Source organism: Eptesicus fuscus, chromosome 23, assembly GCF_027574615.1.
Source record: "Eptesicus fuscus isolate TK198812 chromosome 23, DD_ASM_mEF_20220401, whole genome shotgun sequence".
Classification (NCBI taxonomy): domain Eukaryota; kingdom Metazoa; phylum Chordata; class Mammalia; order Chiroptera; family Vespertilionidae; genus Eptesicus; species Eptesicus fuscus.
The window spans coordinates 26,165,873-26,191,546 of NC_072495.1; the positions used below are offsets into that span (position 1 = coordinate 26,165,873).

Genomic DNA, 25,674 nt, shown 5'->3' on the forward strand with positions numbered 1-25,674 from the left:
CCTCCACCCAAAAGGGGCTGCTCTGTGCCCCAGCACCAGCCCCCGAGAGCATCCCCCAACCATCCTCTGACCCCGGCCTGCCCTAGCCCGGGCCACGGGGCCACATTTATCACCGGCTCACCCGCACCGATTGACCTTGGGTGAGTCGCCCCTCCTCTCTCAGCTGTCTCTGTTCTGAGCCCTGCCTTCGGCTCAGCCGTGTGTTTCCAGATGCATTGAGTCCCCAGGAAGGGCCAGGGCTGGGTGAACTCCTTGGAGCGGATTCTCTAGTATTTCCCCTCCTGCCAGCCTGCCTGCCTGCGAAGGATGCCGAATCCTTATTGGGCAAAGTGCGGGGCCAGGCAATAGCTCCTCGTGGGGTTCCCTCGCCTCCTCTCCCTTTCCTCCTCCTCACAGTGGCGGGAACAGGGCCGCCGAGGGCTGCAGGCTGCCGAAGGGGAGTCAGAAATGTGGGTGGGTGGGTGGCCATCCAGCCGCCAAGAGGATGCAATTGTGGGAACTTTTACCAGCAGCGGGTTCAACAACTTCCCATCCTCCCCGAAGGTTCCACACGGAGGACAAGAACGCAGCCGATTCCTGGGCACAGTCAGTCCCGCACCCATTTGCCACGTGGAGCAGCAGCCAGGCCCACAGAGGACGTGGACCCGGTCCCAGGGCAGGTGCCAGGTGACCCGGAGCCCCTCGGCTCTTGGCCCCAGGCAGCCGGCTTCCTCCATGGAGCCGCTCCCGCTCCGCTGGGGAGGGGCCGGCCCCAGGGCTGTCCAGGCGGCCCGGCCCCGTGCCCGCTGCGGGAGGGAGCACAGCGGGCCTTTGTGCCAGGCGGGCACCACCCCCTGGCCGGCCCCTCCCCGCTGGCAGGTAAGCCCTTACCTGCCGGCCCGCAGCCGACCCGCCAGCACTTCAGCGCGCTCCTGGCTCCCAGCTCCGTGCCCAGGACCGCTCCCCGACGGCCAGCGCAGTGCAGGGGTCCCAGACGCACCACCTCCCGGCTGCCCCGACCTCGCGGGCGCCCTCCTCCGGGGCTGATCATTAACCCGGAGGCCTCATAAGGAGCCAGTGGCCTCGGAGAGAGGGACACCTGGGCGCCGCCGCAGCCATGGACAGTACCACCTGGAGCCCCACGACCGCCGTCACCGAGGCGCCCCTCGCCTCCCACGAGCGCATCCGCAATGCCGCCGACATCTCCGTCATCGTCGTCTACTTCGTGGTGGTGATGGCTGTCGGGCTGTGGGTAGGTGGGGGCCCTGGGACACTCGCTGATGGATGGGGAGCGAGGGCCAGCGGGAGGGATGAGGCGGGGGCAGGCCGAGGAGCAAGTGCCAGAGGGGAGGGAGGATGGCCTTTAGGGTGTGCGAGCGAGCGAGCGGAGTGGCAATGACTTGGAGGCGCTTAAGAGGAGGTCAGGGGGCACAGGGCGAGGTGAGGAGGGCGAGCGAGGATGAGCAGAGGGAGAGGGGTGCTGGCCAGCACGGAAGGTGGGCGCCTGGGGCCTGTGCGCATAGACCGAGGGTGGGAGATGGGGGTCAGTGGTGTGAGGGCCAGGAGAGGGCCAGCCTGTAGCTGCAGGGAGGGTCCCCAGGCTTGGGAGGAGGTGACTGTTGTCCTGCCTCTTAGCCATCCAGTTCCGATGGGAAAGAAACTGTAGATGGGGAAGGCACAGCCGCTGCCGGCTGCAGGTGTGTGTGTGTGTGCATGTGCTGTGTGTGTGTGTGTGTGTGTGTGTTTGTGTGTGTGTGTTTGGGGGGGGGGCCTGCCTGGTGTCCCCCTCCTGGGATAGGCTGACTGAAGGCCTGGTGCCCTGGGATTCCAGGGGCTGGAGTGAGTGAGAGTTGGGAAAGCTGGTGAGGAGGAGGAGGAAGAGGAGGAGGAGGATGAGGAGGAGGAGGAGGAGGAGGAGGGCAGAGGGCAGCCGGCACCTGCACCGGGAAGAGGGAAATGCGGTGGCTCCCCTTCGGGACTCTGGGGACACACCAAACCAGAGGAACTTGTTCTCAGCAGCTTGGAATATGGAAATTTCACTTGTGACGGAGTCTGGCACACCCAGCCGCCAGACGAGGAGGTGTTTTTAAATGTGCAGAAATCCAGCCACTCGCAAAGGTGTTCGTGGCGGGTGGCCGGCCACGGGGAGAGGCGGGTGGACATTAACCCTGCCATGGCCACAAGGTCTTGTTTTTTTTTTTTTTTTGGATAAAAGGAAGATTTCTTTTTAAAAGTAATCGTAGAAAGCAGAGGTGACTAAAAGCCTCCCCAGGTGTCACATCACAAGGGGTTGGTGTGGCTGACGGTTCCTCGAAACGCTCAGCCTCTCTGAAGTGTCCGACCAGGAGCCGGGATTCTCAAGTTTAGTCACGGCTTTTTTTTTTTTTTAAATATATTTCTTTATTGATTTCAGAGAGGAAGGGAGAGGGATAGAGAGATAGAAACATCAATGATGAGAGAGAACCATGGATCAGCTGCCTCCTGCACGCCCCCTATTGGGGATCAAGCCCACAACCCGGGCATGTGCCCCTGGCCGGAATCGAACCTAGGACCCTTCAGTCCGCAGACCTACGCTCTATCCACTGAGCTAAACCGGCTAGGGCTAGTCACGGCTTTGACATGATTTCGGACACGTGACCTCGGGTAGCCCGCCTCAGCCCCAGTTTACTTCCGTGTAAACGGACACAGTCTTACCTATCCGTCTGCCTCCCCCCCGGTTGTTGTGAAGATCGGCAGAGATGAACCTGAAAGCTCACTCCGGATGCTAGACATCTTTAAAAATAGTTATTTGCCCTGGAGGGTCTAGGACCCAGGCCCTGAATTACTTTTGTTCTCTTAAGTAAAATGGACACAAGTCACAAGTGGTCCGCTGGGTAGGACAACTTGACCAAAAAAAAAAAAAAAAGCCAGGAGACAGGGAGGGCAGGCATGAGACTCCCCCATTTCACAGAAGGGGAAATGGAAGCCTCACGTGGTCGTGATTGGTCTGAGGTTGCAATGCAGGGAACCGTTCCTGGAACTCAGGCCCCTTTCCACGGCACCAGGTACTTTACTACCGGGCCTGCCTCCCTCTCCCTGCCCCTCCTCAGCTTAGAAGCGCTGCAGCCGGGAGGAGAGCCCATCATTGGCTAGCTGTGGCCTACTGCCTGTTTCCCAGACAGCCCCCCACAGTCTCCGTTCCCTTAAGGCTTAAGCAATCTCATTTAGCCCCGTCAGTCCTGGTGATTATGCTGTTTGCGCTTTTCACAAATCTGCGATTCGGATCACTTGTCCTGTTAAATGCTGTTTAACGAGCCCGCCAGTGTGTGTCCACATTTCCTCTCCCCCCGTTAGCCAGTGCCTCCGGACCCTGATCACTGAACACGCTGGATTCCTTCCCGTTTACATTCCTCTTTTTTTTTTTTTCTCTTGGAGCATCAAGAGTGGCTTGGTGCGGGGGCAGGCGTCCTGAGTCCTGTACGATCTCTGGGCTGCAGAGACAGAGCGAGCCAGCCCCTCTGTGCTTCCTCACCGTAGAAAAGACACAACTACTGTCCCTCTGTCACCGGCCCCACCTCTCCCAACATCACTTTGTTCTGTTTTGTCCTCTTTCAATGCTGCCTCGCCCAATCATATTGGGGCGCGAGCTTATCCTTCAGTCTCCAGTTGACCCTTGAACAACATGTGTGTGAACTCTGTGGGTCCGATTCTACGTGAATTTTCCCCCCCAATTAATATTTGGTCAACCCTCTGTGTCCTGGGGTTTCACATCCGTGAATTCAACCAACTGCAGATAGAACACTATATTCTTCTTTTTTCCCCATTTAAATTTTTTTTTTATTGTTTATAGTATTACAGATATCTCCCATTCCCCCCCTTCCCCCTTTCCTCCAAGCCCCTACCCACCCCCTCAAGTCTTCATTACCCTATTGCCTGTGTCCATGGGCTATGCATATAAGCATATCAGTTCTTTGGTTTATCTCTTCTCGTCCCCCCAACCCCACATGGAGGTATGTCTCTTCCCTGCTTTGGGTCTTATTTTGTTGGTCGATTCATTTTGTTCATTAGATTCCACAGATAAGTGAGATCATGTGATCTTTGTCTTTCTCAGTTTGGCTTTAGAAAACTATTTTCAGTCCTCAGTTGGGAATTCGCAAATACGGAGGACTGACTGTATGCATCCTTCTACAGCTGTGGTCGGCAAACTCATTAGCCAACAGAGCCAAATATCAACAGGACAACGATTGAAATTTCTTTGGAGAGCCAAATTTTTTAAACTTAAACTTCTTCTAACGCCACTTCTTCAAAATAGACCCGCCCAGGCCGTGGTATTTTGTGGAAGAGCCACACTCAAGGGGCCAAAGAGCCGCATGTTGCTCGCGAGCCGCAGTTTGCTGACCACAGTTCTACACCATTTTGTATAAGGGTCTTGGGCACCTGTGGATTTGGTATCCACGGGGGTCCTGGGATCAATCCGTGCATACCCAGGGGCCACTGTAGTTAAGTGTTTGAGGAGTCAAAAGTTATATGTGGATTTTCAATTTTGTGGGGGGTCAGCACCTCTAACCCCCATGTTGCTCACGAATCAACTATATATTTCCATTTTTTTCACTACCTCTCAGTTTGTTTCTTGGGGGGATTTTGTATCCTTTTAGGCTGAATCTCTTCACCTATTCTTTCTGGAAGACTTCATTAAGCTGTCCTTAAACCCTTTACGCCAGGGGTTGTTCCCTGTGGCCCATGTGAAACCCCAGGACACAGAGGGTCACAGCCTGTTTTGTGTGGCTCACAATTTAAAATGGTCTTCACACTTTTAAACGGTTATAAAATACAAAGCCCAACAAGAAGGCTGTGTGATGGAGACCACATGTTTCCCACAACACCCATTCACTATCTGACCCTTTGTATGAGCAGAAAACATGTGCTGACCCCTGGCTTGTGGGATCGTTTGCACGAAGGGTATCATTGGATGCCTGGGTAGCGATGGGCCCTGGGGGAGCCCGGCATTTTCATTTTACAGATGAGGGTCAGCGAGGGTGACCAGGCGTCGCTCAGATGCACGAGGATCCGAGCTGGGACTAGAACTCGGAGCTTAAGATTCCCGAGGCAATGCTCTCTGCATGACCTCACCTTAACCCCTTCCTCAGATACGATTTTTTTTTTTCTTCTGGGACTATCCTCTCCAGCGTCCTTAGCACCACCTGCATTGCTGTGGCAGTGTCCTGGGGATGCTGAATTCCTTCTCTCCTCACATATTTCATAAAGCGAGGGCCTACGTTTATCTTCACCCTACGCTTGAGTCTCCCCTCTAAACGGCTTGACAAAGACAGCTTGACGAGCTGCCAACACCTCACTAGAATGCTTGCAGCAGAAACTCTCCCCTGCGGCACCAGTTCCATCTCTGGCTTCTCTGGCAGCAAGGACGTTCTTCCTTGTTCTGAGCTCAGATCTCATGCCCCCGGGGTGTCTCCCGTCGGGTCTGGTTGTGCCTGGTGCGGGCCACACGGAGTGAGTCTGTCCCACCTCACGGATCAGAAGGCCACAGGCCACACCCGAGTCTTCTCTGCTCCAGGCCCAGCATCCGCGGTTTTTTAAGCTTTGAAGGTCTGAAGCGCCTTCCTTTTGCTCAAGGATATTTTCATTCCATTGAGGAAAAAGCGTGTGGGTCAGCAATTGTGCTTCGTTGGCTCCTGCGGCTTGCCGTAGTGAGATCTTTCTCTTCTAGGGGTGGACTACACAGGCCAATTGGTTGCCGTGGTTTACAGAGTGGGGTCTGGAACCTTAGAGCTTCCTGCCGAGCATCTTGTGTTCATGGAGACGGTGACTTCCTATTTGTAGGGAGTGACCAGCGGGGAGAAAGGAGGCAGGGGACAAGAGCTGCTGTGCACGTGCCAGGAAGCACCTGTGTGTGCGTGCGCGTGCGTGTGCATGTGTGTGTGCTTGTGCATGTGTGTGCGTGCGCGTGTGCATGTATGTGTGTGCGTGTGCGCGCGCGTGTGTGTTGGAGAAAGGGGAGGAGTGGAACCTGAGGGAACTGAGAATCCCATTCCTTTAACTTTTTACTGACCATGCACCATGCACAAGGCATTATGGTAAGCACTATGGAGGGTTAAGCACTATGGAGGGTTAAGCACTGTGGAGGGTTAAGCACTGTGGAGGGTTAAGCACTATGGAGGGTTAAGCACTGTGGAGGGTTAAGCACTATGGAGGGTTAAGCACTGTGGAGGGTTAAGCACTGTGGAGGGTTAAGCACTGTGGAGGGTTAAGCACTATAGGTTACTCTAGCTAATGAACACATCCATCCCCTCCTGTGGTGACAGTATTTTTATGTGGCGAGAGCACTTAGGATGTACTTGCTTAGCAAATTTAACGATGCCATACAGTATTATGAACTACCCTCACCATGAACTACCCTCACCATGCTGTACATGCGCTCTCAGAACTTAATCATCTTATAACTGAGACTTTGTGCCTTTGACCACAATCTCTCCATTTCCCCCACGCCCTAGTCTTTTATGTAATATTAAGTACAAACTGTGCATTTTTATAACTTTTTTACTTTCCTCCTTCCCTCCCTCCCTCCCTCCCTCCTTCTCTCCTTCCTCTTCCTCCCCTTTTCCCCTTCCCCATCCCCTTCCCTTTCCTCGTCCTCTTCCTCCTCCTCCTCCTCCTCCTCCCCTCCTCCTCTTCTTCTTCTTCTTCTTCTTCTTCTTCTTCTTCTTCTTCTTCTTCTTCTTCTTCTTCTTCTTCTCCTCCTCCTCCTCCTCCTCCTCCTCCTCCTCCTCCTCCTCCTCCTCCTCCTCCTCCTTCTTCTTCTTCTTCTTCTTCTTCTTCTCTCTCTCTTCTCTCTCTCTCTCTCTCTCTCTCTCTCTCTCTCTCTCTCTCTCTCCTCCCTCCCCCTCCCAGTGTTATTGAGGTATAATTCACATACCGAATGGTGCTTTTAAGACCTGACACTTCATCACGCACCTTCAGTATGTTTGTAAAAAGGCCATAAACATGACAAGCTGAGCCTCAGTGTCCTTGTCTGTCAAATGTAGGTCCCTCCCTCCTCCGGCTGAGTATACTGGAGCCCCAGGGGGCGAGGAATGTGGAAGTAGTTCAGAAAGCGAGGTGGGTAGAAGAAAGCACGTGCTTATGGGGAGGTGTGTCCTTTCGGCTGGCAAGGTCACTCTGTTCTAGTTTTCTATTAAACTTTTGACCTTTTCCTCCTCAGGCCATGTTTTCTACGAATCGTGGGACCGTTGGAGGCTTCTTCCTGGCAGGACGAAGTATGGTGTGGTGGCCGGTAAGTTTTCCCAGAAATACCGTCTGCTTAACTGCGATATTCTCTGTAGGAGGCCATGTTCTCCTTGGGTTGGGGGTGCGGTCATTCCTCCTTCCCGCCTTAGACCCCTGATAATGGGTCTCTGGCTCACCAGGTTTTCTGGGCACCCTCAGTCTCTTGCGGTGAGGGAACAGCCTTAAACAATGATGGTTGGAATCCTTGACGAGCTAGAGGAAGAGAATGTACAAGCAGGCGGTGAAGAGAAGCCAAAAGAGCATGCGGACCGAGGAGATTTGGGCAAATCCGAGCTTCCACTTCTGTGTCTATAAAATAAGGACGGCAATATTTACCTCCCAGCAGTGTATGAGAAGTGGACACCTCTTATGAGCTGAAACGTACTAAATGGTAGCTCCTTTTTGCTCCTGTAAGTCCCAGGGAAGAAAGACTTTATGTCCTACTGTGGGAGCCTAATGCAGTGATGGCTACAGGGGAGGCCCAGGGAACATGTTAGGTAAATGGATGGAAGAGGGTTTTGTATCCTTAAGAGGCACTTTCCCTGACACACGTGGGCAGAACTATTCCAATCAAAGCACAGGTGCATGGGCCGGAGAGAAACGGTGAGGTCCCGTCCATGCTGTCAGCCCAGGGCTCTGGCTGGTTTATCCGTTCACTCCAGTGACCATTTCGATCCAGAGTTCTCACCAAAATGACTGGTTGACCAAATTGGCTAAATTGTGCCATTCGTTGGGCTTGGGATACAGGCAAGAGTGGCTGGTGAGAGGTGGGGTAATGAAACATATATACAATGAGAAGAGGGGACAGCTATGACTTGATTGGAGGAAGAGAAATAAGAAAGTAAAGTCATTGTCTTGCATAGCACAGAGAAAAGTTACGAGGCAATCATGCCACATTTGGCCTTTGATGGTTGTTTTGGGGTGGATTTTTAAAAACATATATTTTATTGATTTTTTACAGAGAGGAAGGAGAGGGATAGAGAGTTAGAAACATCAATGAGAGAGAAACATCGATCAGCTGCCTCCTGCACACTCTCTATTGGGTATGTGCCTGCAACCAATGTACATGCCCTTGACCGGAATCGAACCTGGGACCCTTCAGTCCACAGGCCGACGCTCTATCCACTGAGCCAAACCCGTTAGGGCTTGAGGTAGGTTTTAATCATTGGCATTATCACTGTTGCTTGGAATTCCCCTGAAGTCATTTTTGCTTTATCCTTAAGGAATTAGCCCCACCCAAGGCAGGCAGGGTTCAGTGGTTCGTGTGGGGTTTCCAAGAACGCTGGGCAGAGGCTGATCTCTGTGGGGCGTCCTTCATGGTGGTCTCTCCTGACACCACACGTGGGTAGAGGCGTACATATTCTGATGCCTCCTTTCTGTTCTTTGTCAGGGCGTTTGTCTTCTCATGCTCTGGACTTTGGTGATTTCCTAAACGCTGGTGTTGAGTAGGCAGCTCAGATCACAAAGGGCAAGACAAGGCTGGGATAGTCCCTCTAGAACTGCTCTGTCCAAAATGGTGGCCATGAATCACACTGTCTGTTTATGTATTTATTATTATTATTTAATTTATTTAAAAATATTTTTATTGATTTCAGAGAGAGGAAGGGAGAGGGAGAGAGAGCTAGAAACATCAATGATGAGAGAGAATTGTTGATCGGCTGCCTCCTGCACACCCTCTACTGGGGATGGAGCTTGCAACCCTGGCATGTGCCCCAACCCGGAATTGAACTGTGACCTTCTGGTTCATAGGTTGACACTCAACCACTGAGCCAGGCCAGCCTGGATGGCTATTTAAATTAAAATTACAATGAGATAAAATTAAACATTTATTCCTAAATCACAGTAGCCATATTTCAAGTGATTAACAGGTGTGTGTGGATGGAGGCTGATTTCTGTGGTGGGTCCCTCATGGATGGTCTATCCTGACAACGGACAGTGCAGATCTAGAACACTTCCAGCGTGGTAGAAAGTTCTAGTGACAGAGGCGCTCTACAGGTGTCAGAGCCAAGGCTGGCATGAAATCCTAGTGGGCCTGAGGGTTTGCTGAATTAGATGGCTAAACAGAGCCCTGAAGTTTACTTTGATTATTTTGAAAACAGTGTACCCCCACCCCCATCGAATACTTCAGTGTCCTCCCTGCAGTAAACCTGCCAAGTGCTCATCCAGTCCCCCTTTTCTTCTGCTGACCTCCTCCCCCCGTGATGACAGAATTGTTGGGGATAAGATCTTAGCTTCCAATCTCTTGGGGCAGTGGTCGGCAAACTCATTAGTCAACAGAGCCAAATATCAACAGTACAATGATTGAAATTTCTTTTGAGAGCCAAATTTTTTAAACTTCAACTTCTTCTAACGCCACTTCTTCAACATAGACTCGCCCAGGCCGTGGTATTTTGTGGAAGAGCCACACTCAAGGGGCCAAAGAGCCACATGTGGCTCGCAAGCCGCAGTTTGCCGACCACGGTCTTGGGGGAAGCCAGTGAGGGGGAAGCATGGGGCAGAACCCCCCTCAGGAGACGTGCATTTTGGGCTAGGCCCGGGACCACCTCACACGTGCACCGGCAGTGAGGACTCTCTTCCCGAGAGTGCCCAGGTGTGGGTCTGGCTGAGAGTTGTTTGGTAAGAGGCATTAGCCCCACCCAAGGCAGGCAGGGTTGAAGGGTTCTTGTGGGGTTTCCTGTGAATGGTGCTTTCCTTACTCATGTTTCAGTATCGAGTGATTGCGACCAACAGAGAAACATTGCGTCATTCTTCTTTTTGTGCAGAAGTCACTGCTTCCTTGCTGAGGCTGAAATTCAACTTTTCTTCTCCCAACGATGATTTGCATCTACGTAAGGGGTCATGAGGTGGCATTCGTGGTTTCTAAACCTGCCCGTGTATCGGAATCACCGGGGTGTGCTTTCTAAAGATGAAGATCCCTGGGCTGCATCCCAGACCTACTTAGGAAAAAACACACCTTATAAGATAGTCCTAGGAATCTGCACTTTTAAAAGCATCCTAGACGCTTTTGATGATCAGGCAGGTTTGACAATCACTTGTTTGGGTAGATTCTTCTCTCTCTGGTCAGACTTACTGAAAACATCACCATCTGTTAGGGAGGCCGGGAAGGGAGATTCTTAAATGGGGAAGCAGTGGCCTCCAAGTCTCTCCCAACTCTAGAGTTTTCTAGAATATTCTAGAAAGTAGAACGGCATGGGCTTTGAAGTCAGCATATCTGACCTTCCACATTTACTAGTGCCGAGACTTGGGCAAGTTGCTGAATTTCCCTGAGCTTCCATTTCTATTTCTATAAAAGAGGAGAAAAATGCCCTGGCTGGTGTGGCTTAGTGGTTGAGCATTGTTCTGTGCACTGAAAGGTTGCCGGTTTAATTCCCAGTCTCGGCACATACCTGGGCTGCGGGGTTTGATCCCCAGTGGGTGTGCATGGGGGAGGCTGTCCTCTCACATTGATGTTCTTCTCTCTCCTTCTCTCTCAAAAAAAAAAAAAATTAAAAAAGAGGGTTCTTATCAGGATTAAATGAGACATTGCATGTACATCATTATCATTCAGCACTGTGCTTGGCAAGTGCTCAATAAATGGGAACACTAGGATATGGAGAAAGGCCCTCCAATGGGACACTTGGCCCCCTTCATCTGCTTTGCCCCCAACTTGGTGCTATAGGAAGAGTTAGCAGCCAGAGGAGCATTGGAAGAGAATCCTTGGGGAATCTTAGGAAGGGAGGACCTGAGGTGACCTTGGGTTGATACATCCCAGGCCTGGAAGGCTTGGGTAGTCAGTCAGCCATGAAAATAAGGCAGGAGGAAATCACAGCTTCTAACGTCTAAGAGAGACTGGACAGAGGAGAGGCCAGGTGGGGAGCTTTGGGGACTTTGAAAGGAGCAGTTGTAACCTGTAACAGGTGAAGATCCAGGAGCGCTGGCTGAAGACCCTGTTCCTCAAACACGGATGAGGCCCAGAGAGAGAAAAGGCTTGCGCCTGGGCCTGGGGATAGGCGTGAGAGACAATTGGAGGGGAGGAGCAAGAACGCCAGGGCTGGGTTCCTGCAGGAGTCAGCTTACACCGGGAGCCAGCCAGCCAGGCAGGCCCACAGTGGCCTGAGTCACCCAGGAGGCTAGCCCAGCCAACCGAGTAACATGAAACCACGAAGCGATACCTGTCATCACTGTGGGCTGGTTTGCGGGTCCGGGATTCCCTTGTTGGTGGCACCTTTAACCAACAGCTGCCCGGGAGCTGTGTTGTACTGATTATTTGAGATGTGAGAGATGTGAAAGCAGAGTGCGAGCTTGGAAGGGGAAATTCCACCGTCCTTGGCTAGTGGCACCAGAAATTACAGGGCCGCAGGGACACAGGCCAATGGAGGACTCTTGATTTGGAGGAGAGTCTGGGTATACATACCAGAGGCAGCTCCACGGGAGTGGCGGGTGCAATGGGGTGGAGCCAACTCTGCCACCACCCCCTTCAGCACATAAGGAAGCACTCCAAAGGGAGTGGGGACCTCGCAGGAACCAGGGGACGTGGCTTGTCCCAGCTCTGTCACGTCAGGCAAAGCATTAGCCACTCTGAACCTCAGGGAGTCTCCTCGCCAAGGGGAGACAGTCAGATGGAGGATCTCCAAGACTCTCCCAGGAATAAAATTCTAAGATTCCACACCACAGAGGAGGGAAGGAGCACGGGGGAAATGGGTGTGGGCAGGCTGGTCAGTCCATCACCAGGGAGGGTCTTGAAAACGGAATGCCCGTGTCTCCCAATAGCCCGGTTTCTTCCCTTCCTTTATGATTAGACAACCATCATGGAGGAGTGTATCAAATGGTTTAGGGTAAGAATGGAAAACTCTCTGTAAAGGGCCCGACTGTAACTATTTTTGGAGGCTGTGTGATTTCTATCACAACGACTCAACTCTGCTGCTAGCGTGAAAGCAGCCACGATAATACATAAATGGATGGGCAGGGCCATGTTCTAATAAAACTTTATTTACAAAAAACAGGTGGAGGGCTAGGTTTGGCCCATAGACCCTCGTTCGTTGACCCCTTGCTCAGTCCTGGGCTCTGGAGTCATGCTCGTTGGGTTCGAACCCAGCCTCTGCCCCTTAACTAGCTGTGTGACCCTGGATGAGCTGCTAAACATCTCTGTGCCTTACATTTGTCATCTCTACAACAGGGATACTAGTGCCTACTTTTGAGGACACATGCACAGTCTCAGAACAGTGCCTGGCACACAGCAAACTCTCTGGTTTAGCGCTTGTCTTTGTTTGAAGGACTGTCACATCACCTATCTGATTTTTTTCTAAGTGATCACTTACTTTTTAAAAATATTTTATTGATTTTTTTACAGAGGAAGGGAGAGGGATAGTGTTAGAAACATGTTAGAAACATCGATGAGAGAGAAACATCAATCAGCTGCCTCCTGAACACCCCCTACAGGGGATGTGCCTGTAACCAAGGTACATGCCCTTGACCGGAATGGAACCTGGGACCCTTCAGTCCACAGGTTATCCACTGAGCCAAACCGGTCAGGGCTGCCTATCTGATTGAATCCAGCAAGAATGATGATTAACCCCACGGGTTGCCCAAGTTCACACACGCTAATGCCAGAGCTAGGGCTCTCTCTGTTCTTCTGGTTATTCAGGTCCCTTTCTCCTTATCCTTTGAGATGGAAATCTATGAGACCAATAGGTATGGTCTAAAGGTTTGTCTAAAATCCAAGAAATTCTTTCATTGAGGGCTGACCCGAGACCCCGATGGAAGTTTTCTCTGAGGGAAGAGGACAGCTTCGCACACTTCTTAAACTCCCTTGAGTAACATGCATCTCACTGTAGCTTTAAGTCTCTAAAATCTAACGATCCCATCCAAGGTCAGCCACATAGGATGCTACCAGAGTGGCCACTGGCCGTCCTGGAAGAGCCTAAGCAGGCCTGAGACCTAGGTGGGCGCTCCCCAAGGAGAGAGGAAGAATGGGAATAAAGCCAATGGCCATAGAAGAGGCAGAGAGCTCACCAAGGGAGCCAGGATCGGGAAGGCATAAGACAGACAAGTACTTGACCTTCATGAGCCTGGGTGGAGGTGAGTGCCAAGCCCAGGTGGCCCTCTCTTCCGGCTCTGCTTGCTTTCCATTTGCAGGTAGCTGTGTGTGCTTTCCTTTCCCCCAGGGCTGAGGCTGTGTTTTTATTACTCTCTTTCTCTCTCTCTCTCTTTTTTAAAAATATTTTCATTGATTTCAGAGAGGAAGGGAGAGGGGGAGAGAGAGAGACAGAAACATCAATGATGAGAGAGAACCATTGATCAGCTGCCTCCTGCACTCCCCACACAGGGGATGGAGCCCCCAACCCTGTGAGGAACAGAATGGTCCGAGGCCTGAGGTGAAAAGGAGTTTGGTGATACTGGAGGAACTGAAGGGGGACCAGTGTCGGGGAGAGACCATGCATATCGATTAGGTGCCTCAAGTGGTTGATGATTGCAAAGGTGAGCTCATCTGAATGGATGTGATGAGCCTCCTTGACCTATAAAGGCCAACAGGAAGCCTTATCTGCCTTTTGTGAAAGTGACCTGTGGGAAAAGACTACGTTGGCAGTGGTTTCCTGATTCCTTGCCTCTTTGGATCTTGGAGCAAGGAGAGATGTTGGTGAAGATAATGAGTGAAAGGCACCCATTGTCCATGGGGGGTGAGGAGGGGGGGCAGATGGGAGCCGATGTAGAGTAAACAGAGATTATAATGTGTCTGGAACAGGGCCTGTGTCTAAATATTTACCTGAATCCCAGAAATAAAATAGCCTGAACAGACAAGCCTCACCTTCTCTCTGTCCCAGTCCAGGAAGTGTGATTCTGTGAGAGATGGCAGACATGGCATACATGCAGGCATGTGCTGTCCCTGAGTTTACAGTGAGAGGGCTAGAGCGTCTGACCCTACTGTGCCCTTCGTGGAAGTCCAGAGGAGAATGCCTGGGGAAGGAGGAAAGTCCACATGGTCCTTTGGCCTCCCCTCTGTCCCTTGGCTGTCGGCCACGTTGGCCTGTAAGAACCTGTGGAAATCAGGCCATTGCTCTGGCCCGCAGTTTCCTCGCCTGTAAAATTAAGGCGAGAATAATACCTACCTCGCAGGCTGTTGTGCGATTGAAGTAAGATAAATTTAGGAGAAGAGTAGATGAATTTAGTGAGAAGTTCAACAAAAAGATAGATGGCCCCACACTTGGCTTAAAGGAGGCTCTGTTATAGTTAGTCACCCTCTTTCCCTTTCTGAAAAGGGAAGGCAGAAGCTGGGAGCAGAAACCATCGCCTGAGCTCTGGGCATTCTGGCTATTACATGGTCCATGAACAAAGAAAGCAGTTTCCTGAAATTAGCTGAGCGCCTTTGCCACTAGAACTGTGACGATCTTGCTCCCTCCAAGAGAAAATGACCATTCTGAGTCCTTCGGGAAACTCAGGGCGCTCCATCAAAACAGGGGCTGTGTCAAAGCATCGTGTAGAGTATTTCTTCAGCATCACGTACATATGTGGGGCAAAACTTTCTTAACAGTTTCTCATTTTATCAGTTCACTTCAGCCCGGGAATATCCGTTTGAGGTCGGTTAAGAAGGGTTCTCATCCTGGGTTTTCCGTGAAGGAAACTGAGGCACAAGGCAGTAAAGTGATTGGTTCACGGTCACATGATTTGCTCGGGTAGAATCAAGATGAGAACCAGGTCAGAAGGGAAGAAGAGGGGGCCCACACCATTACTTGTGCTTTCAAGTGTGATCAGGGCGCTCTTATCAAATCCATTGGCACACACAGATGTTGTTCTTTTCAAGTGTGATCAGGGCGCTCTTATCAAATCCATTTTTCAACTGAAAACATTTTTCAAAATGTTTTCAACTGTTCATTTTTCAAAAGAACAACATCTGAAGACACACACAGATGTTGTTCTTTGACGGAGGCGATTATTATTATTTTTTACTTTAAATAATTTTTTTATTTTTCAGTTAGAGTTGACATAAAATATTGCATTAGTTTCAGGGGTACAATCCAGTGATTACACATTATACAACTTACTAAGTGGTCGTCCGATAAATCTTGCACAATTTGACACCATACATAGTTACTACAATATTATTGACTATATTCCCTATGCTGTACTTTACATCCCCATGACTATTCTGTAACTACCAATGTGTACTTCTTAATCCCATCATCTTTTCCACCCATCCCCCCAACTTCCTGCCCATCTGGCAATTGTCAAAATGTTCTCTGAATCTATGAGTCTGCTTCTGTTCTGTTTGTTCATTTATTTTGTTTTTTTAGATTCAGTTGTTGATAGAAATGTATCTATTGCTATTTTATTATTCATATTTGTAATCTTTTTCTTCTTCTTCAAGAAGACCCTTTAACATTTCATTTATTACTGGTTTGGTGGTGATGAACTCCTTGAGCTTTTTCTTGTGTTGGAAAATTCTTTCTATGTCTTTCAATTCTAAATGAAGCTTTGCTGGGTAGAGTAATCATGGTTTGTAGGTCCTTGCTTTTCATCACTTTGAATATTTCAGTTAACGTATTCTTCATTTCTGACTGGTTCTTTTTAATGTTATCTAGTTCTGTTTTTTTTTAAATCTTTACCAGAGGACATATTTTTATTGATTTTAGAGAGAGAAGAATAGAGAGAGAGAGAAACATTGATGTGAGAGTGAACATCAATTGGTTGCCTCTGGCACGTGCCCCGACTAGGGATTGAAACCACAACCTGGGTATGTGCCCTGACTGGGAATCCAACTTGTGACCTTCTGGTGTACAGGCTATGCTCCAACCAATTGGGTCACACTGGCCAGGGCTTTCTAGCTCTGTTTTTATGTTTCCTATCTTTTTGTTGAACTTCTCACTAAGTTCATCTACTCTTCTCCTAAATTCATTGAGCATCCTTATAACCAGTGTTTTGAACTCTGCATCTAGTACATTGCTTGTCTCCATTGCGTTGAGTTCTTTTCCTGGAGTTTTGTTCTGTTCTTTCATTTGGGACATGTTTCTTGGCCTCCTCATTTTGGCAGCCTCCCTGTGTTTGCTTCTGTGTATTAGATAGAGCTGCTATGTCTCCTGGCCTTGTTAGAGTGGCCTTATGTAGTAGGTGTCCTGTAGGGTCCAGTGGCACAGCCTCCCTGTTCCCTGAGCCGGGCAATCCAGGTGTGCCCCCCGCCTCCCGCTCTCCCTCCCATGTGAGCTGGTACACACTCCTGTTATAGTTAAGCCTTGATTGCTGTTGGTACATCAATGGGATGTACTCACAAGGCTGAGCGACTATAAGGACTGGTTGCGCCCACCATGGAGGATCACCATGGAGCAGGACTTACTTCAGCGGGGCTTTGGGGCCTGCTGAGTCTGCCTCTTGAGTGCGTCGCTTGTAGAGGTGGTTGGGGGTTCTTCATTGTGGACTGAAGCTGTCCACACGGTGTGCTGGCCCTGGGGCCTCCTGGGAATTTCAGGTCAAGGTCAGCCAACGTGAGTTAGGCAATTCTTGACTCCTGGGCTAGTGGTTGAGTGTACACATGCCGTTACTTTCCTGAGGGTATGGAAGTAAAAATAAAATTAATGTGTAAACTTGAATTACTTTCTTCCTCTGGGCTATTGCTTTGTTTTCACTCGAAAATGAAAGGTTGACCTTAATCATTTCCAAGATAATTCTAACATAAGATGCCTGGGCTAAGATGTCTATTTTCTATTTCCTGACACACAAAACAAAATTTGAGTTAGCATTCAATGACATCTTCATGTCTTTTTCTATAACCCTCTCCCACTGCAAAGAAACAGGTAACTTCCCAGCATGGTTTATTCCCAGGTCTCAGGCTGTGAGAGTGACTCTGAGACAGCTCTGGAATTGTTGCCCTTTCTTGTTAAAGGTTTTAAAAAATTGTGTTCTGGTAGGAAATGAAGGCAGTAAAATGTGATCGTGAATTCCCTAGAGTCACAGTCTTTTCACCTTTTGTGATGTGACATCATGTTATCTGCCCATTACCACGCTATCAAACAAACCTGCTGGGTTTGATTAGACTCAGCTCATCTTGCAAAGTGACGGCAAAACCATCCGAATGCTTGTAATGCCTGAGCCCCACAGGGGATGAGAAAGGCTGGCGGAGAAGTTAGTCAGAAGCAAGGTCAAGCTGGGGAAATTTTAGATCCAGTCTGCAATCCTGTGTTCAGAAGGAATGTGGGAGGAGATTGCAGAGAAGAACACGCCGATGGGTGACTCCCTGGTTGGGGCATGATTCCCAGATGGGCATGAACGTGGGTGAGGAGTGGGCTCAGAGAGGGTTTTGGGAAATCGGGGTGATGAAAGCATTGTTAATGAGCTCCCGTCAGAGGGAGGGCAGTGTGCGGACCTGGCGTGGGAGAGCAGATGGTAAAGCAATGGTGTCTGTCTGTATTAGCTTGCAGGAGCTGCCTTAACAAAACATCACAGACTGGGTGGCCTAAACAACAGAAATGTATTTTTTCCCTCCACAATTTGGAGGTTACAAATCCATGATCAAGGTGTTGTTAGGGTGGGTTTCTGGTGAGACGTCTCTTTCTGGCTTGTAGACGGCTGCCTTCTCTCTCAGGACTCACCTGGCCGCTTTTCTGTGTGCGCATCGATTTGTCCTATGAGATTAGAGACCCACCCTTATGACCTAATTTAACCTTAATTGCCCTCCGAAAGACCCTGTCTCCAAATATAGTCACATTGGGGATTAGGGCTGCAACATATCCATCTTGGGGGAACATAATTCAGACCAAGATAATGTTCATTGCAGTTCTTGTAAATTGCCTTTGAGGGTGAAGTGATTGTCCTCTTGGAGGAGAGGAAGGAACTGGTTGAGGGCCAGCTGAGTGTCAGTCATGACTGACTCATGATTTTTTTTTTTTTTGGCTCCTGTACAACCCTGTCATGAGAGAAGACTGAAGCTCACAGGTGTTAGGATCACCCAGATAGTAAGAGCTCAAGAAAGCATTCAAACTCTAATTTCTAAGCTCATGCCACCATGTCAGAGAGGGGACTTCCATTGAAACCTTGCTGAATTCCTAGGGACTATGTCTTTAAACTTGGAGTTGCCAAGAAGCCTGCGTGGCAGGTCCATTTGGGGGTCTGGGGAGGGTCTCCGAATAGGGAAGAGACGTTGTCCGAGTTGTGCTTTGGGGAGGTAACTGGCCATGTGTGGGAGTGTGGGGGTGGGTGACTGGTGATCATCTAGAACCTGTAGCCATGACACTGTGGAGAGATGATGACAGCCAGCAAGGGCGATATAAAAAGTGCTAGATTCCCATGACATTGTGAGGTCAGAGTCAGGCTTTGGTAAATGATTGAGTGCAGGCCATGGGCAAAGCCGGGGCGGGGGAGTCCAGGAAGAGGGAGGCCAAGGAGAGCAACGGGGAGGACAACAGTGCCCCTGATGGAAATGAAATGCATTTGGGAGTACCCAATTCATCGGGTACCCCCAAAGCTCTCCCGGCCCCCATTTCATCAGGTGGTGAGGAGGTACATCAAGAAAGCCTGTAACTGCTTAGAGTCCGATGCACCTCTTTGGGGGATGTTGGAGAGGACTTCTTGAACTTAAGGTTAACCTAATGCAGTTAATCATTACTGGTAATTATGCCCTTAATAGTACATTAGGCTTAATAATTTGTCAAGTGATAAATGAAGAGATAATGGGTCAGGACAGGCAGGCTGCATGCGTAAGGGAAATTTGATTAAAGTGGACTGTTATTCCCATCAAGCTTTGAGGAGAAAAAGGTGGATCTCTAAACAGCCTGTTTTCCTCCCAGTCTCTCCTTCTTCCTCTCTTCTTCCTCCTCCTTCTTTTTCTCCTTTCCCTCCTCCCCTTCTTCCCCCTCCTCCTCTCCCTCTTTCTTCTTTCCCCCCGAACATACAAAACATTTTAACGTTTATGCTATAAGGAGGACAAGATGCAGTCTGGGCCAATAGAACTTTCCATACCCTGAGAATTCCACTTACAGGCAGAGGCAATAGCAATTCATTTCTTGTGCAAATTTTACTTGGTCCTATTCTTTCTGCAAAGGCAAGCATGCCTACATTGTACAGCACACTTTCAAGTACAGATGACCAAAGGTTAAAACTCTTCAGTGGCACTAGCCAAAGTACACCGTTTCCCTTTCTTAACGAATGATGTCCGCCCAGTTACTCAAGTCCCGAATTTGGAGTGACCCTTAATGACTCGTTCCATCACTTCCCACAGTTGACCCATCAACAAGGCCCCTCAACTTTGTTTCTAAAGCAGACCCTAATCTCTGCGATGGTCTTCGTCTCCCCTGCTGCCACTCTCTCACCCAGATGCAACAACAGCCTCCCGCGTGGTTTCTCTTCTCTCTCTTGTCCCCAACACTACACTTGCCACATGCTTGAGAGCAGTCGTTCGAAAGCACATTAGCCCTACTTGGTTTGGGTCAGTGGATAGAGGGTTGGCCTGCGGACTGAAGGGTCCCAGGTTCGATTCCAGTCAAGAGCACGTTCCCGGGTTGTGGGCTCGAGCCCTAGTAGGGGGTGTGCAGGAGGCAGCCGATCAATGATTCTCTCTCATCATGGATGTTTCTATCTCTCTCTCCCTCTCCCTTCCTCTCTGAAATCAATAAAAACATATTTAAAAATAAATAAAAAGCAAATTAGATCCTGTCTCTACCCAGTGGCTTCCCATCACACTTGGAATAAAATCTACACTTCCTATCCTGGCTTGCTAAGACCTATGGGATGTGTCCCCACCTAACTTTCCAGCCTCATCTCACACCACCCTGCTCCTTGCCCACCACACTCCAGCCACTCTGACCTTGGCCCTGCTTCTCCACCATGATGACCTTCCTGCTCAGGGGTCTTTGCTTTGCTGGAATGATCTCAGAGTGGCTGACTTTGGTGGGCTGTGGGGCTTCCCAAGTCTTCTTCACTGTTGTGCGTTGGGCTCCCAGAGGACTCACAGACGACCTGAGTTGGGGAGACAGCCCACCGGCCCTTCCTCTAATGCTCTCCTTTTCCTCCTCACTGCTGTTACCCAAGTCCCACCAGCACCTCCAGCACAGTCAGGTTCCTGGCCCGCCTCTGCTCTTTCCTGTCCTCCCCTTGGCTGACACGTCTCTTCTCTCCTTGGCTCGCCCCTGAGTGTCCCGATGGGGTACGGGGTCCTCACCCTCCTTCATCTTTGTGTTTCCAGATTGGAGCGTCCCTCTTCGCCAGTAACATCGGGAGTGGCCACTTTGTGGGGCTGGCCGGGACGGGAGCAGCGGCAGGCATTGCCACCGGGGGCTTTGAATGGAACGTGAGTAGCCTCAGAGACCCCGTGTCCTGGCGCTGGAAGGAGCTCTAGCAGTCAGTCGGTCAGCCGGTTGAACCTACGCTCAGAGGTAGATGCTGTAGGTGTCAGGGAACCTCTCCCCGCCACCCTGCGGTGCAGACGAAGGAGCAGCCCCGCGTCAGGGCCCAGGCTCCCGCTCCCCTTCCACCAGAGTAGCGTGAGAAAACCACTGATATGAAGGCAACAGGGGTTCTTTCTTCTCTTAAAAAGCCAAGCACTCCTCTACCCGTTCAGCCATATTGGAGGCTTGGAAATGCTTATCACCGGATCCCCATTATTATTATTATTTATTTTTTAAAAGGTCTCTAAGTGGTATTTTTCTCCTTGTAAACCCGGGAAGAGGAAAAAGGAGTTGCGATGTCCCTGGGCAGTCACCAGGGGCCCCCTTCACGGTGGCTCAACGACCATTCCCCTGGGCCGGTCAGGCAGCAAAGACCCCTCCAGCTCCAATGGCCACACAGGGAGCTGACCTCAGAGCCCAGAGAGAAGCCGCTGGGGGATTGTTCTGCAGTGGCGGGGGGCCCCCAGGCGGCGCGATCTGACTCCATTTCTTTTTTGGTTTTAGGCCCTGATTTTGGTGGTTGTGCTGGGCTGGGTGTTTGTCCCTATTTACATCAAGGCTGGGGTAAGTATCTAATGCACGCGTGTGTACACGCACACTTGTGCGCACACACACACACACACACACACACACACACACACGCACACACGAGCTCGTCCTCCTGGAAGGCCGAGGAGACTGTAAGGGATAAACAGCAGAGGAAGCCTGTGCCTCAGTAGGGACACTCATTAGATGCACGAAGCCAGTAGTCGGCAAACTCATGAGTCAACAGAGCCAAATATCAACAGGACAATGATTGAAATTTCTTTCGAGAGCCAAATTTTTTAAACTTCAACTTCTTCTAACGCCACTTCTTCAAAATAGATTCACCCAGGCCATGGTATTTTGTGGAAGAGCCACACTCAAGGGGCCAAAGAGCCACATGTGGCTCTCGAGCTGCAATTTGCCGACCCCGGCACTAAGCCATGCCGCGTCCCTGTAGGAAGCCTTCCTAAGCAGCCTCACTCGTCGGAGCCCTCGGAGGCCTCCAGTCCTCTCGGGCTGGGGGTGCATTTACAAGGCACTGCCCTGCATCTGCGCATGGTCTGTAGCTGTGTGCCTCTGCCCCCGGAAGGGAAGCAGCATGAGCAAAGGATCACACTTCCCCTTCATTCACGTCCACCCGCAGGTTCGTTTGCTGAGTGTGCAACTGGCCCTCGGCTATCAAATGCATGCCCCGACTCTCGAAGAAAGTGCTGCCATCTTACCTAAGGCAGCTTTAGTTCATCTCTTCAGTGAGATATAACGAGCTCCTACTACGTGTAAGGCTGTTGAGAGCGATATGGAAGACACACGGGGCAGACTGTGCACCTTCTGCAGGCTGTTGGTGACAAGCTGTGTGATCCCAGGAGACAGCAGGCTCAGGGTTGAGGGACCAAGACCGAGTGTGGCTGGCTTTTGCAGAAAGGAACTTGGAGAACAGCTGAGCAGGCCCGCAGCCACAACCCTTGGCAAGGCCTGTGTGCAGACCAGGCGAAGCACACACCCAGCCTGGCCACCTTGTTTGGTGCATTGAAAAGATGCTACTGTTATTATGATGTCTTGTTCACAGTAGGTGCTTTGTTTAGGAATATCTATCTAACAACCCCCACCTCCTCCAGGGAAAAGATCTGCCTCCTTGGTTATGTGCAGTCAAGTATTCATGAAACAAAGTGTTTATCGGGCACCGTCTATATCCTGGGATAATACACAGTTACCTCTGCAGTAAGGCATGTGCGATGGAAATGAGCAAATGGTTGGAGGACAGCCGCCCGGCCATATCACAGACTTCTCTGACCAACAAGGGTTAAGCCTAGATCACACCTCTGACACCATTGTGGCTCCTACGGTTCTGCTCACTCTGGGCCTTCTGGCCACTCTGGCTGGCAGTGACCTCCCTTACATCCCATGCAGGTGGTGACGATGCCAGAGTACCTGAGGAAGCGATTTGGAGGCAAACGGATCCAGATATACCTCTCCATTCTGTCCCTGTTGCTCTACATTTTCACCAAGATCTCGGTGAGTCCACTGCCTCCCTATCATTTAGCCCGTCTCCCTGCCAACCTGGAGCTGCAGGCCCCAATTTCCAGAGCTGAGACTTCTCAGGGGTTGGCTGGTCACGGGGGTGTATTTAAGAACTGGACAGAGCTCTGGGCCGACGCACTGGCGCAAGACATGTATTCCTTCTTCACTTCACTTTTCCTTCCTCAAAAGTGTGCAAGTCAACTTCTTTGGATGGCAAAACAAAGCAAAGCAAAAGACTCAGGAACCCGCGGAAGTTCAGAGTCTTGGATTTCTTTGAATAGATTCCCAGAAGTGGAATTCTTGGGTCATTAGGCAGTTCCATTTTTTATTTCTTTTTTAAAATTAAATATTTTTTTTTATTGATTTCAGAGAGGAAGGGAGAGAGAGAGTTTGAAACATTGATTAGAGAGAAACATCGATCAGCTGCCTCCTGCACACCCCCTACTGGGGATATGCCAGAAACCAAGGTACATGCTCTTGACCGGAATAGAACCTGGGACCCTTCAGTCTGCAGGCCGACGCTCTATCCACTGAGCCACACCGGTTAGGACTCACTTTCTTGATAGTGTCCTTTGATGCACAAAAGTTTTCAATCTCGACGGAGTTCATTTTATCTACTTTTACTTTTGTTGCTCATGCTTATGTCGTCACTGAATTCACTGATTGTGTGACACCAAAAAAAAAAATCCATCGACAGAGCCGAGGTCCTAAGATTGACTCCTATGTTAGCTCCTTAGAGTTTTATAGTCTTAGCTCTTCCATGTAGGTCTCTGATCCATTTTGAGTTAATTTTTGTGTATGATGTGAGGTAGGGGTCCAACTTGATTCTTTTGCATGTGGCTATCCAGTTCTACCAGCACCATTGTTGTGGTGTTTTTTTTTGAAGAGACTATCATTTCCCCGAGGAATGGTCTTGCACATATGTTTTTCACACAACTCATTGAAAACCTGCTCTGGCCCATGGGCTTTGTCTCGGAGTTGGGACTGATGCCCAAGATTACTGCGCCCTCCCCGCCCAGCTTCCTGCTTCAAACTGCTCCTCCCCTGACTGGTGGCTCTGTGCTTGCCCTGCCAAAGGGATGATTCCACCTCCTCCGCTTTTTCCTCCCCTCCTTCAGGGTTAGTTTTCAGTTACAGTCCTATTCCATCAGAGATCAGTGTGCAGACACTGCACTGGGAAGTTCTGGAGGGGAAGGCGTAGAGAAACCAGCCTTCCTGAGGGGTGAGGGGCAGCGATGGGAGAGGAGGAAAAGAAATGTAAGCGGGGAGGGTGGGAGGTCACCCTGAACTTGCGGGCAGTTGGTAAGGGAACAGTTCCTCGGCTCAGCCCCTGAGCTGTCACCTGTTTAATGAACACGTAGAGCACGGCACTTGGACTCCCCTTCTCAGAAGCAAGACGTCTCCAAGTCCACAGTTCAAGCGGGTGGAAGTCTGTTGACTACGGTTGCTATGCAAAGGGCACTTTTTGCCCTCACAGCTAGGAGAGGGGTAGTCATATAAAGACACCGAGTAGCCAGCCTCACTCCCTGCCTTCCCGAGCAACTCACCTGTTGCTCAGGTTACTGATTAAACCTACCTGGACATGGGAGCCCCCCGGTAGCCGAGGGGCAGCCGCCCTCGGCTCAGGTCTTGATGGAGCCCATTCCCTAGCAGTCAGCTTTTTCGGAATTCTGCTTTTAAATAGGGCTTGGTGTAGGATGTTCCCGCTCTGGGTGATTTCTGGGGCTCCTTAGTGGAGGCCTTGCCCAGTGTCCTGCCTGCTCTACCTGCTTCCCATATCCAGCATTCCCTTGAAAAATGCACAGGACGGATGATAGCTGCTTTTTATTGAGGGCCAATCTACTGAATTATGGGTGCTTCCCCCCGGCCCCCAGATTTCCTTAAATACCGTCGTTACTTTTCTTTTTACAGTTTTAAAAGTCGGGGGAGCAGGAATTTTAAAACACAATATATTCTTTATGGATCTAGGGATATACCTATATGTAGAAAAATATAAAATCATAGACCAGAAGAATACATACCAAGTTCAAGACAGTGTCTACCTTTTAAGAAGAAAGGAAATAGGTCACGAGGGGAACATGGGACTAGAGGACCTATCCCATTCTGTCATCCTCTGCCTCCATTCCATCCAAGACAGAGCAGGACTGTGCAGGGAACACAGACTCTGGGACTAGGGACACCCAAGATTCCATCCTGGCTTTGCCACACACCAGCTGTGATTTGGGACAAATTACCTAACTTCTCTGAGACTCGGTTTTCTCTTCCAGGAAATGGAAAATGAAATAAAAAAATTCTCTGGGGGACAGAATGCTCTCCATAAGGGTCACCTCTGGGCCAAGGAATGGAAGTGGGTCCACTTTTACTTTTCAATGTAGAACTTTCTGGGTTGTTCATTTTTAAGCCACATACATGTTATTTTACTTAAAAAAAATTTTTTTTGGATTAAAAAAGACTTTACCCTCTGCAGAAAATATTCCAGAAAGAAGGACCCTCATCTTTTAAAGTTGTTGGAAGGTCCACTGGACTTGGTGGCAGGTAATCTGGATTTTAGCCCGTGAACAAGTCACTGACTTAGTTTCTCTCATCTGAAAAGCGGAGCCAGTTTACCTGTTCCATCACCTTATTTTGGGGACCCAAACAATGCCTGTGTCTAAACGCTCTTGGTAAAGTCACCCGGATATGGAGGAAAAATACCCCACGAAGCACGACACCAATGGGCACCCAGGAGATCCAGAGGCTAATGGCAGAGCACCCAGGCTAATGTGAACGTGGCCGTGGTACCCCACAGGCATTCCTGGTGGCGTTCGGGGTCCCAAGGGCAGAAGGAATTCCTCTCTGAAGTTAGGAGTGACTCATGGGAGGAAGAATTTGTCTTAGGTTTTTTTTTTTCCCCCCCTATTGATGAGGGAGTTTTCCGTAGGATTCTTTATCTGCCCTGTTCGCTGGGAGGAGCGTTCGTATTATAAAAACCAAGGTTTCTATTAGCCCACCACTTCCCATAACTGTTTATAGACTTTGTTTATAGCTTATCTTAGGAGTTGTGTGC

General features: G+C 50.0%; 1 protein-coding gene across 1 annotated transcript in view; it reads left to right on the forward strand.

Moving 5' to 3' along the window:
- The first annotated feature begins 957 nt into the window (after positions 1–957).
- SLC5A1 (solute carrier family 5 member 1) overlaps positions 958–25,674 on the forward strand; it is a 40,409-nt gene continuing 15,692 nt past the window's right edge. Inside the window, exons 1-5 of the mRNA XM_008142391.3 lie at positions 958–1,231; positions 7,175–7,246; positions 20,384–20,488; positions 21,090–21,149; positions 22,518–22,622. Coding sequence (XP_008140613.1) covers positions 1,097–1,231; positions 7,175–7,246; positions 20,384–20,488; positions 21,090–21,149; positions 22,518–22,622 — 477 coding nt within the window. The 5' untranslated portion in view covers positions 958–1,096. The remainder of the gene's footprint in view (positions 1,232–7,174; positions 7,247–20,383; positions 20,489–21,089; positions 21,150–22,517; positions 22,623–25,674) is intronic.